The sequence below is a fragment of the Choloepus didactylus genome, chromosome 21 (genome assembly GCF_015220235.1).
Source record: "Choloepus didactylus isolate mChoDid1 chromosome 21, mChoDid1.pri, whole genome shotgun sequence".
Classification (NCBI taxonomy): Eukaryota; Metazoa; Chordata; class Mammalia; order Pilosa; family Megalonychidae; genus Choloepus; species Choloepus didactylus.
In genome coordinates, this window is record NC_051327.1 from 18,654,895 (window position 1) to 18,667,821 (window position 12,927).

The window sequence follows — 12,927 nt, forward strand, 5'->3', positions numbered from 1 at the left end:
GAGAGAAAGCCTGAGCCTTTCATCAAGACCCTCCAGAGCCTCCTGAGTGCTAAGAACCTTGGGGCTGCTGAGGCGAATGTCCTTCCAGAACATATGGGGACCAGATACTTAGAAACAAGGACACAAAACTTTTGAGCTACAAACTGCAGCCCAGTGCAGGTGCAAACCACACACACACACAGGGCAAATGTCTGTCCACATGCAAAGGTTGGTGTCTCTCTGACCTTACCCAGGAGCAAGGTGGAAGAGGGGTGGAAAGAGCTCATCCAAGTGAACAGAAATGCGCTGAGTAAAATCATCAGGCTGCATGTTAAACAAACCCATGTTCTCATCTGATCCAGGGCGATCCTATAGGTTCCATCTAACCTCCAAGGCACTGACTTGGGGTGGGCAAGTGCCAGCTTGAATGTGGCTCCTTTGGGGAGTCAGGGCAGGCCCCCTGGATGAGACACACCAGAGAAGCCCCCTGCCCCCCCCCACACACACACACATGCACACACCCATCCCAGGGTTACGCAGGGTTCCCCAGCTTTCACACTCCCTGGGACACGAACCTCCTCAGAACTCCTCAACCTCGGACCTCGCCATGGCCATGGGCGTCTCGGCCACCTGCTCCCCGTTGGATTCCAGGAGCCGCCCCTCTGTGCCGACCCCTGCAGGGCTGAGGTTCACCTGGGAGTGTGGACCTCCCCGTCCTGGCCTTGGAATTGAGAGCAAGGAAGGAGTTAAGGAAACATGACAGGGTCCTTTCTTCTCTGTTTCTCTGGCTCCCCACAGCCCTGAGGATGGACAACTGGAAATGACCTGGCGAGAGAGCTGCAGACCAGCCATAGACCCTGACCAGCTGTCTGTCCCGAGCACCATCCTCACAAAATGCTCCCCAGAAGAGGTTCCCCGCGGCCTCCCAAGTTTATCAAGCCCCCCATCCCTCTGCCAGCTCTTCAAGGCCTGATTGCACACTGCCCGGGCCAGGAAAGCCGCCTTCATTTCACCTGCCCACAGGAAGCATTTTCTACACCTCGTTCTAAGCACTTTCTTAATATTAACTCACATCAGCCCCAGAACAACCTCTAACTAAATCCTATGATCACCCCCATTTTACAGATGAAGAAACTGAGGCAGAGAGGAATTAGGTGACTTATGGTCAAAGAGAGCCAGAATTCAATCCCTGGCAAGTCGTGCCCCGGAGCCTGCTCGTCACACATGCTCCCCCCTTTTTAAGGAAACTCGTGAACTTCCTTACAAGCATTGCCCCAACTTTTCCTCACAGCTCCCACTCACACCTAACAGAAAAGAAAAAACCCAGGAAACGCCGCTACAGGCAGCAGAGAGCTAGCAAAGGCCAGCATGTCAGCAGACATCTGGCGAGCTCTGAACTTCAGACACAGCTCTGTCGGCAGCTGGGGGTGGGGGGCTGGCAGGGGTGGGAGCCCCCGCTTTTCTTTTCTAGTATTACAGAATTAACCTGGACAGGGGCCAGCTTGTTCCAAGGTGGTCTCTTACCAGCCACCAAAGAGAAGCATCTAGACCTTAGTTTCTAGGGGAGTGAGAAAAGGAAGACCAGGCTCGAAAAGCTGGGGACATTTATATCCTTCCATATGATCGTCCACAGGGCTCTTAGGCCACTTTGTACTAACATTCCCGAAAATCCTCCAGCGGTTGGTGATTGTAGCGCTATCCCCTTACCCCAGACAGAGTTGGTCGGGGTCCAGCTCAGACATTCTAGAAGCGGCAGTGAAGTGTCAGGCCAGTTCAAGCCAAGAGAATCCTGGAGCTGCGTCCCCACTGCCATAGGAAATGTTTCTCTGGGAATGGATTTTAAAATAACAGACAAGCTGAGGAGGCGGGAGTGAGATGAAGAGAGAGGAGACTCAGAAAACCCTGGGGCTCGAGGGAAATGCCCCAACAGACATGTAAAGAGAGGCTGTCCCTTGTGATTTTGAGGAAAAGTCCCCCTTCTCTGCCACACTCCCACTTCAAAGTAAGAACAAGACACCCTAAAGCTGTGTGGCCTCCGTGGCTCCTTGAAAAGTGGCTTCCTGCTTGGGAACGACAGACCTGCCCTGGGCAGAGGCTGCTGCCTCGGTTTCTCAGAGGAGGGAGGGTCAGGGCATTTGATTATTTTTCCTTTATTTGTTCATTCATTTGCTCAACACTCGATGAACACCCGATATGGGCAAGCCCAGTGCTAGACGCTAAGGCTCTGATATGAAAACTCCATGGAGAAAAAAGAAAAGCACTTTACAAAAACACACAGTGTGGGAACACCACACTTTGCTTCCTTTTCAAAGCAGGGAAAACACTGCAAAGTCTTTGCAATGTTCTGAGGACAAGAGCTCCTTGGCAGCCACCACACTAGGGACAGCCAGAAACCTCTCCCTGCCTCTCTGCTGTCCACCAAGTGGGCAGGTGCCCCGGCTGCACCCGTGGGTGCTCCTTTCCTCTCTGCTCCATCACCACTGCCTCTGCCCCACTTCGGGTCTCAGCGGCTCCCGCCAGGACTCCCAAAACTGCCTCCAAAGTGGCCTGCCTCCTTCTGCTCTCCCTCCCTCTGCCAGGTCTCCACACCACCAGCAGAGCTGGCCCAGAACTGACGGCAACCATGCCTGGAAAGCAAAGCCCAAGCTCCTCAGGGGGCAGAAAAGGGGCTTCACACTCAGGCGCCAAATGCCCACCCAGCCTGTCCCCCACCACCGCCCCCATTCTGGCCATCCTGAGCTCGACGGCATTAAACACAAGCCAGCCACCATCAGAACTCCGAACCCCAGCACAGCGGTGCTGTCTGCCCGAAATGCCCTCCCCAGTCACTGCCAAGAAAACTCCTGCTCATCCTACAAGACCCACTTCAAACACTGACTCCTAGGGGAAGCCACCCAAACTCCCCCAGGCAAGTAAATGTCCGGACACCCCTTGCCTGGTCACACACTCCACACACATTTGTATCCGAGCAAATGCCTCACTGCAGCGTCCCAGCTGGCTCAAGGATCTGTCGTCCCCAATGGGTGTCTGAGCCCATCAAGGGCAGAGGATGGGTCTGATTCATCTCACGATCCCCAGCACCGAGCACGCAGTAGGTACTCAATAGTAACTTCCTGAGTGAAAGGCACCAGGGCAGAACGAGGCAAGGGTCAGACCTCGCAAGGACATGTGATCCGTTCTGAGGGACAAGTTCCCACAAACACGATCATGAACCTCACCAGGGTTTGCTGAAGCCTCCTACAGGCAGGCCACGGGGCAGAGTCCCCCCCTGCTCTCAGGTTTGCGCCCGCAGCCTCTGGCCTGCCTGAGCGACTTCTGGGTGATTAGACACCTGACCTGGATCCGCTCACATGCCCAGGACACCGGGCGTCGGTGGTGGGCAGCAAGGGCTCATGGCACAGAGCCAGCTCATGCCCATGTGTCCAAGATGGGCTGGTTGGGGTCACACAGACAGGGTAGGAAAAATGATTTCATCTACAGGGAAGGAGCCTGGGAAGTGAGTGCACAAGACCAAAACCCACGAATGCACACAGATGTAAGAGGTGCAGGGAGCCACACAGAGACTCGATAGGCAGAGCAGGGAGGCAAGTCCAGGAGGGCTTCCTGAAGGAAGGGGCATTCGGGATTGCACTGGAAAAGGGTGGAGCAAGGTGGGGGGGAAGCATTTTGGGTGAGGAGGGGACACACCAAGCTCTCGGCTCAGCTGAAATATCAGGAAAGAAACTTCAGAGTCAAAAGAAGCCTTGAGAGAGGCTAGGCCTCCCTGTATTTGTGCCTAAGAGTCTCCTCCTGAATGCCTCTTTGTTGCTCAGATGTGGCCCTCTCTCTCTGGCTAAGCCAACTTGAAAGGTGAAATCACTGCCCTCCCCCCTACGTGGGATCAGACACCCAGGGAAGTGAATCTCCCTGGCAACGTGGAATATGACTCCCGGGGAGGAATGTAGACCCGGCATCGTGGGATGGAGAACATCTTCTTGACCAAAAGGGGGATGTGAAAGGAAATGAAATAAGCTTCAGTGGCAGAGAGATTCCAAAAGGAGCCGAGAGGTCACTCTGGTGGGCACTCTTACGCACACTTTAGACAACCTTTTTTAGGTTCTAAAGAATTGGGGTAGCTGGTGGTGGATACCTGAAACTATTAAACTACAACCCAGAACCCATGAATCTCGAAGACAGTTGTATAAAAATGTAGCTTATGAGGGGTGACAGTGGGATTGGGAATGCCATAAGGACCAAACTCCACTTTGTCTAGTTTATGGATGGATGTGTAGAAAAGTAGGGGAAGCAAACAAACAGACAAAGGTACCTAGTGTTCTTTTTTACTTCAATTGCTCTTTTTCACTCTAATTATTATTCTTGTTATTTTTGTGTGTGTGCTAATGAAGGTGTCAGGGATTGATTTAGGTGATGAATGTACAACTATGTAATGGTACTGTAAACAATCGAAAGTACAATTTGTTTTGTATGACTGCGTGGTATGTGAATATATCTCAATAAAATGATGATTAAAAAAAAAAAAAAAAAAAAAGAAGCCTTGAGGGCCAGAGACAGGAACTGGGAGCACAGAGCTCCAGCTCTCCCTGCCCCAGATCAGCATTCTTCCAAAAGCGGGGCCTGGCCAAGGGTGGCTGGGGAATTAATATGCTGAGTCTGGACAAGCACCTGTTCATGAAATCGATAGATTACTAATAAAAAGAAAAAAGAGAGCAAGACACAAGGTAATAGTATTATTTTGTGAAACTCATTTCAGGTATGTGTGAGGGTGTGTGACTCCATCACCAGGTAGCAGGTATTTCATCATGGATCATGATAAAAGAACTTCAAAAATCTCTGTCCTCAATGCAGTGCTCCCCAAACCTGGCTGCGCAGAAAAATCACAGGGGGAGGCTGTTAAATGCACGCCCCCCCAACTTACTGAACCATGTGTGGGTTTGAACATGCAGTTTGTTTTACCTCCCCAGTTCATTCTGACCAGTCAGTGCCCTGTTGTTTCGGGCTCCTGTACCTAAATCAGAGGAGCAGGACCAGCTAAATCATTTGCAGGGCCCAGAGGAAATGAAAAGGTGGGGCCACTTATTAAAAAGTAGGGAAAATGTGCTATTAAAGGCTCTGTACCAAAATATAAAGAAAGCGTTTTCCTCTCAACTGCCTCCTCTCTCACTCGCAACCTGTCGATTATTTGCTATTTAACGTTGTGTTCCCTTGGGTATGGGGACCCTCGTGGGGCAAGCACAGACCCTCAAGGGTGCCTGGGCCCCACCTGCAGCCCCAGGAACAGCAGGTGCACAACCCAGCAGCTGCCAGGTTCCCCTTCCTGCCAGCACCGGACAGAAGCACTGGTGACCCCCGGTATTGCCACCCCTGGCCGGGGCGTACTGGGTACCCGGGTGGGGGTGGGCAAGAGGCCGACCCCCACCAAATTTCCCACTAAACATACCATGGCCCTGCAGCCCGGCATGGGTGGAAAGGGGAAGCCAGGTGGGCTTGGGGTGCCAGAGGGTGGGGAGCAAACGGCTGAGAAGCCATCCCAGGGAGGTGGGAGGTGGTGGGAGGCAGAACCTCACAGGATCTGATGCTCCAGGTCCCAGAGTGTGCTCCATCGTTCCATCAGACTTCACTTACGAAACACAAATTCTGCAGCCTCACTGCTCAAACGCCAACAAAGTTGGCCCAGCACGGGGAGACACGAAGGGAAGGAGGGAGAGAGCAGGGAGCAGTTGCAAATTTTGACTTCCATCCCTTCCCTGCTTATGACAGTGTGAAATGGATAAAGCCCTGAACGTCAGGCCAAAACATAGCCACGTTCCTATGAGGTCGGAGACAAATCCACGAGAGTTGGCTTGACGCCTTCTCTTCCCCCCAAAGCTTCCTGTCGTTTCTGAAAGGGGCCTGTGTGGCCATGGCCTTGACACGGTCTGGTGCCTCCCAACCTCTGCACAGCGATGTTTTCCTTGGTAGGAGCTGATCCTATCTAGATTCAGAGCCTCGGTGGGCACTTGGCAGATGCAATCAGCAACTCAGTTTATTCAACAAAACTGGCCAAGCCCAGACTCTAGTCTGTGCTATGGGTGCGATGTCGCCCTCGGGGACATTTGGCAATGTCTGGAGACATTTTTGGTTGTCAGAGCTGATGGCGAGGGGTAGGTGCTACTGGCATCTAGTGGGTAGAGGCCAGGGGTGCTGCTAGATGTTCTACAATGCACAGGACAGCACCCCAACAGAGGATCATCCAGCCCAAAATGTCAAGAGCACCAAAGCTCAGAAACCCCCCGAGACAGAAGGAAGCAGAGTGTTCTAGTGCTCCTAGGAGGGCATCTATCAGGGCAGAGGAAGATACTCCAAGCAAAAGGAACAGCACATGCAAAGAAACACATCCAGGAATCTGAAAATAATTCAGCACAACTGGTGGAGAGAGGCAGACGATGGGGCTGAGAAAAGTCACCCTTTATCTGCAGTGCTGAGAGCAGTGGGCTTTATTGTCAAGGAAGAGGCTGCAGGTACATCACACGGGCCTCCACGCCCCGCCCCTGTCCCACCCTCACGGGGACATCGCTCAATTGTCCCGGCACGCCTTCTCACCGAGCCCAGACTCCACCTCAGAATCCTTCTCAACACACTGGCCTGGGCCAGCTCCTGCCAATCAGTGAGCGTCGACAGAAGAGTTGAAATCTCTCTGCCATCCTGATGACAGAGATGGTGGGACACCAGAGGGTTTCAGCCAGATGGGAGACGGCCACTATGGTGGCAGCATTGTGGAGGAGGACGACACGGGTAATTATAGAGCTAAAGCTGCCATCGGATAACAGCTAGATTGCTAGGCCTCCAGGGCTTGGTCCAGACTCTGCCACGTGTCCCCATAGCACAGGCCCCTCTCAGTGCCCCAGCCATTGCCAGCACCCCCATATCCTGGGCAGAGAGACACGAAGCCAGCATGGCAGACCCCTCACCACTGCCAACCAGCAGCAGCTTTGCTGAAACAGACCAACATTCCGCTCGACCGTTCTGCAGAAGCCTGGAGCTCCCCAAAAGGCAGGGGGCCTATTTAGGCAGCTGTGAGAGAAGGTCAAGGGGACAGAGAAGTTGAAGGTAACAGCAAAATCCAAGCTGGACTGGGAAGGACAGGAAGACGGAGTGGGCAGTGGACGAGCGTTGGTCGGCCATAGAAGTGAGGGAGGGAGAGATGAAAGAAGAGCTTGGGGTCAGAGTTTAACAACCTGTGGGGGAGCAAGGGCCAGGGCAAGGGCTTGCAGGAAATGGCTGAGGTCAAGGGGAGGGAGAGAAAGCCAAAGGGTGTGACACGGGCAGTGGAGTCCCACACCTGGACATCTGGGGGGCAGAGGGGGCAGGAGGCCTCAGCAGCAGGTGACGAGAATCACGAGAGGACTCAGGTCCGCCCAGGGAGGGCCCACGGGGCTCAAGAGAAGCCATGACTGTCATCAATTTCATCATCATTAAAAGTGTGACCTGGAGTCAGAGCATCTGGAGGCCAAGGGGTGGCATGGGGGGTGGGGGGTCGAGGGGGCCCTGGGCCAGCTGCAAAAGGACCAGTGCACCTGGCTGAGCAGCTCAGACCCTCCCCGAAGACAGTGGGGACAGCTGAGGGTGTGACTCTGGAAGGAGCAAGGTTGGCCCTGTCCTCCGCCAGCGCAGCACCCAGGCACCCCTTCCGGCTCTGGAGAATGTGCCCCCGGCTGAGTCCCCACCCAGCATCCCTGGTCCCCAGGGGCTCCTCATCCTGCAGACCAGGAATCGGGCTCCAGGAGGTTAACTTACTTGTGCAAGTTTGCATAGGGAGTAGGGGCAGAGCCCAAATCCTGCAGAGGTGAGGGGGCAATGGATCCCTGCCCTGCCCCTTCCTCAAGTCTGTGGGGCCAAAGTGAGGTGCCCATCCAGCTCCCCACCTCCTTCCAGACCTCATGCCCAGGACTCAGCTTCCCTGCAAATGGCCCTGAGCCCACTCCCGGGGCCTCCTCTCTCAGGCCCTCCTTTCGAGGGCAGACCCCACAGCCAGCCTGGGCGCCCCTAAGCCAAGCCATGGCCTGAGCTCAGTTGTGCAGGTTGAGGGGCCAATAAGCAGGTGTAGGAAGCCCCCCAAAATGTGGGAAGAAGCCAGCATAAGAAGAAAAGAGGGTGGGTGGGGGGCTGGTTTGCCCCACATCACCATTTTCCAGAGCAGAACTCCAAGAATCTAAGAATGCCTCATTTGAACTTGGCTTTCCAGGTCATTCGGAAGGCCTGTTTCTCAAGGTTGGAGGATGGAACCTATTTACTTAACCGTCTGTTAGCTTGAGTCACAACCTGTAAATATTTAGCCCTGTGGTCTGTGGGCCTCCGTTTGTTCTCCTGCCCCGGGCCCCACAGAGGAATAACTGGTTTATTGAACAAGCTGCATTCTGCAGGGTTGAAGCAAAAAGCAATTTTATCCTTTGTCGTTCCCTGAACGTGTTGGTTCCTTCCTGTGTCTGAAATCACGGGCAGGTCCCCCTGCAGCTGCTCTTCATCAGGAGAACACTCCCAATTCAAGAATTAATATTAAGGTTTTATCTTTTACCAAAATTAATGCTTCTCCCTCCCCCAGCTGGGAGCCATGCAGCAGTGACGGGAGCGGGGCCCCTTCTCCACGCCCCCTCCTCATGCCCTGCTCACTCGCTGCTTTTTTGGCCCCTTCAGGGAGGAAGGGAGGGAGGGATTGAAGAGATAATGAATATGAGTGAGATGTGCATACTTTAAAGTGTTCTGCAAATGTATTACCCTTTCTGGGGTAGAATGAAAGAACTGGGGGGACGGGAGGGGAACTCAGTCCTTAGGGCAGCCCCTCCCAGCCAATTAATGTGGCATATCCCTTCTGCTTTTATTTGGCATTTCAACAACCCCACTGCTGGCAGAAATCATTCGTGGCCCATACGGAGGGCTGCAAGATTCTACTGGAAATGGCCCTCGGTGGGGATCAGGGTCCTCTTCTTTTGTCAAAATAATCTGAACAGAGGGGTCCATCCTGGGCTTCAACAGGAAGAAAGAGCAGTGCACCCCTGGTTGAGGCAAGTGCCAGACCCCAGACACCCCGCACAGGAGGGTGGGCACAGGTGTGTGCACAGACATGCACACACACATGCACACACATGCGCAGAAAGGAAAACACAAATCACATCCAAAAATCGGACTCCACCAAGGGGCAATAACAGTGAAATAAAGGAAGCCGATTTGCTAAGGACCAGCCCTGTCATTTTACCCATCAGCTGGGACCAAGCCACCGTCAACACACTCACGGAGCCAATTCAGGCGCAGAAGCCGCCGAGAGCGCCAAACACTGTGCCAAGCACTCCGCTTCCCAGCTCTTGGATTCCCATGGCTGAGAGCACACGAGGCAAAGGAACGCGTAACACCCAGAGCAGCTCAAACCCAGGAGGCACCCAGCCACAGAGCAGGTGCCTGCACTGGCCACGCCAAGACTCCGTGGAAGGGCTTGGTGACACTCTGGAGTGTCAACTCAAGGGTCTAGAACCTGCTCCAAGCCTCCCTAGTCCCTTCTGAATCCTGTTCAGGAATCCATCTCCCACAAATTCATCCAGAGCCTTCCTGAACCTAATTATACTGTCTCTCTGCTCCAGTCCCGGTGGAAAGAGTTCTGGAAGTTTCCCACTGTTTGTCTGGGTCACTTTTTGTTTGTGCTAAAACAATCGCTTCCCAGTTTCTGCACAGATCCCCAGGTTCCAGTTCATCAAACCTCAGAATGCCAGGGCCTGCTCACTCACCCCTTCCAGAGACTTCCCTTCTAGCTCCTCACAGCATGCATATTCCAGGCTGCAGAAGCCTTTTGTTCCCTTCCATGCTTTTTAATTGCAAAAGTAATACATGAATACATGCTCCTTGGGAAAAAAAAAATGCAAACAAGACACAGCACACAGTATGTCTTCCCCTGACCCAGCTCCAGGCCTGTCCATGTAGGTAATGCTGAAAATGATTTCCTACAAATTTTTTTCTGGACATTTATATACCTAAATGTACATCGGATACTTTTTTTTCATAAATGACATCATCCTATACATATTATTCTGCAACTTGAAAAGCTTATTTTTTTAGACACTCTCATATGGAAGCAAGCAGGGGCCAGACAGACTACTGCGGGAGTTTGGAGAATAATCTTCATCAAAGCCTCCAGCCACTAGGTGCACGTTTTTTCCAGCACAAAATATCCCTGTCTCCTTGCTATAAGACATCACCAGAATTCGTCTTGGTAGATCTTCCGGGTTTGGTAAACATCAAGGAGGAAAAAAGAAGTGGACCGTGTCTCTTGGCTTCCTAACGATAAACAGAGTGATCGGCAGAACGCACAGGATGCGGGCAAAGACTACGAGCGGCCAGGCCCGACGCTGCCACTGAATTTGGGCCCTCTCTCTGGGCCTCAGTTTCCTTGGTTAAAGGAAAGTTAATACTCCAATAGCTAACCCGGGAGTTGGCCTAAGGCTCAGAAGAGATGGAGATCGTGGCTTCTGGAGGGTTATCACAGCCGTATGACCTGTAATTATATTAAGTGGGGAAAATCCAAGCTCAAGTGAGTTGCGCAAAAGAGGCGTTTGGAAACTTGGATTTGCGCGCAAGCGTTTTCTGAGGGGACTCAACTGGAGGGTTAGGAGACGCGGCCCTAAGCGTCCCGAGGGTGGGCCGGGCGCCCTCTGCGGGCGGAGAAGGCGGCATCGCCGGGGCCCGACACCGCAGGCTCGGTGGCCGCGCTCCTTCGCGTCCCCGAGGCGCAACCATCGTATCCGAGCCGGTTCCACGTCCCCAGGTGGCCGGGGAGTTGCATCCGAGGCTCCTCCGCTGGCCGCAGCCCGGATGGCCAGACGGAACGGCCTGCTCGGTGCCCCCGGGCGCAGACGGGAGAGGCGCGAGGCCCGGACGCACGGCCTTGGCGACCCGGAACCTGCTCCCAACACAAAGCCGCGGCCGGGCAGGTGACTGCGACGGAGCTACGTGAGCCGGTCACGTCCAGGGGCTGAGCCCTCGAGCCCCAGCTGGCCGCGGTCGCCCCCTCCGTGCGTCCCCAGCCGCAGGTCTGAGCGCTCTCTACCGGGAGCTCGGAGCCGGAGAGGAGAGGGGTGGGAGAGCGAGGAAAGGAAGAAAGAGGGTGGGCGCGGCCTCGGTTCCTCCGCCCCGCGCCCCCAGCCCCGCCATTTGCGCCCCTAGCCCCGCGCCCCCATCTCTCCGCAACCCCCCCCCCAAAACCTCGCTGTCGGGAGCCCGGCACTCCCGGCTCCCAGGCGCCCCGCGCTCCGCTACTCACCGGCGGCTCGCGTAGCCGCTGCCGGGGGAGCCGGCGCCCGAATCGGGGTAGCCGTGCTGCTGCAGGGCTGCGGCCGGGAAGGGATAGAGGAAGCCGGTGGCCAGCGCCGACCCGCAGAGGCAGCAGCACGCCCAAGGCAAGAGAAGAGCCAACTGCATCTTGCGCGGCCGCCCGCGGGCCCTGGGCGCACGGCGCAGGCAGGAGCGCACCGGCGGCCCGAGCCGACCCGCAGCCCCGGCAGCGAGCGGAGGGAGCGAGCGGAGCCCCGGTCTGAGCTGCAGGAGCCTGGGGGGCGCCCACGCCTCTCCAGGGCCGCCTTTTCAAATTCGGCGAGGTGGGCGCTGCGCCGTCAAAGGGGGCGTGGGGCTTTCTCATTAACCCTCGGCGGTCCGGAGCCGAGGAGGCAGCCGTGGCCGCGGCTGCAGAGAGGTTCAAACTCCGCTTGGGGGTCCAGGGAGCCGCGTGCCCCGAAAATCAGAGCTTGCGCTCGGCCCCGGGGCTCCCATTCAAACCCTTCCCAGCCAAGCCTTCTTGGGGTCCCGCAAACGCGCGTGGAGCACCCATTCTGTGCCTGGCAAATTTCACCTGGACAATCTTGTTTCCTCCCCATGACACTTGGTATCATTCCCACTTTTCGGAGGTGGAAATCGAGGCTCAAAGAAAAGTAGGCCAGAAAATATGTCATCTGCTGGGGTTCTTCAGACCAAACCACTGCGCCACGGAATCCTCCCTTCCCCCTCTCACCTCCAGCCCCCTAACCACCCTACTTCTGCAAAAACAGAAGCCGCTGGAGAATAAGAGAAATGCTCAATTTGGGATGAGAAGTTGGTACCTAGAACCACAGGTTCATGAAGCATGTAATTTGGAAAAGCCCTGGAGAAGGTGTAATACAATCCCACCATTTACAGACAAAAAAGCTGAGCCCCAGATCCCACACAGTGAGCCCAAGACAGTCTGGCCCCAGGTGTTCTTTGCTGTGCTGAAGGAGGGGCAAGTGGAACCTGACACCCAGCCATGCCCCACTCCCCGGGTTGGGAGCCTCTTTCTAATTCTCCCAAAAGTGTCATAAGGGCTGGCAGGCGCCCTGAGGCTGGCTCTGCCCCTGTAACCATGAGACGCTCCCGATCTGTAAAATGCCTACAGGTCTAGAGAGAAACGATCAAATATAGAAGGTCTTTTGTGGACTGTAGCACATTTGGTAAAAGGCTTGAGGGACTGTTGTTAAAAGAAGACAGGAAGTGGCTAATGAAAATGTGGTGACTTTTGCCCTCCTATTTCGAGTATATATCCCAAGATATCATATTCGGCCCCTTCACCCTCTCAATTGAGTAAATTGAATTTACTCAATTCCCTCAAATCCCTGCCGGCGTCTTTTAAATGAAACTTCCACCGCCAAGCCACGAGACCTCACTCGCCGTCAGTCCTGAGTCTCCGTCTGGGAATCAGGATTGATCGTCTCAGGGTGGACAGCCCCCAGCAGGAAATGTAACATATACCCAGGACCACTTCCTTCCTCTTGCCCTCCGTTCTGCCCTCAAGACCTAAAAGCGTTGGAGAATTCGGGTTATTGGGATTTTCCTGTGCCTCCCCCAAAAGGAATCTGAACTGTGCTCCTTGGGCAGTTGGCCAACACCTAATAAATGATGAATTTGTAGACGATCTGTCTT

The 12,927-nt window shown here is 54.5% G+C and overlaps 1 protein-coding gene across 2 annotated transcripts in view; it reads right to left on the reverse strand.

Moving 5' to 3' along the window:
- The window catches only part of COL26A1 (collagen type XXVI alpha 1 chain), a 176,349-nt gene extending 164,769 nt beyond the window's left edge, over positions 1–11,580 (reverse strand). For both annotated transcript variants that reach the window (XM_037814975.1, XM_037814974.1), the window contains exon 1: positions 11,261–11,580. In XM_037814975.1, the coding sequence (XP_037670903.1) occupies positions 11,261–11,418 (158 nt within the window). In that variant the 5' untranslated portion in view covers positions 11,419–11,580. The remainder of the gene's footprint in view (positions 1–11,260) is intronic.
- Between the last annotated feature and the right edge of the window lie 1,347 nt (positions 11,581–12,927).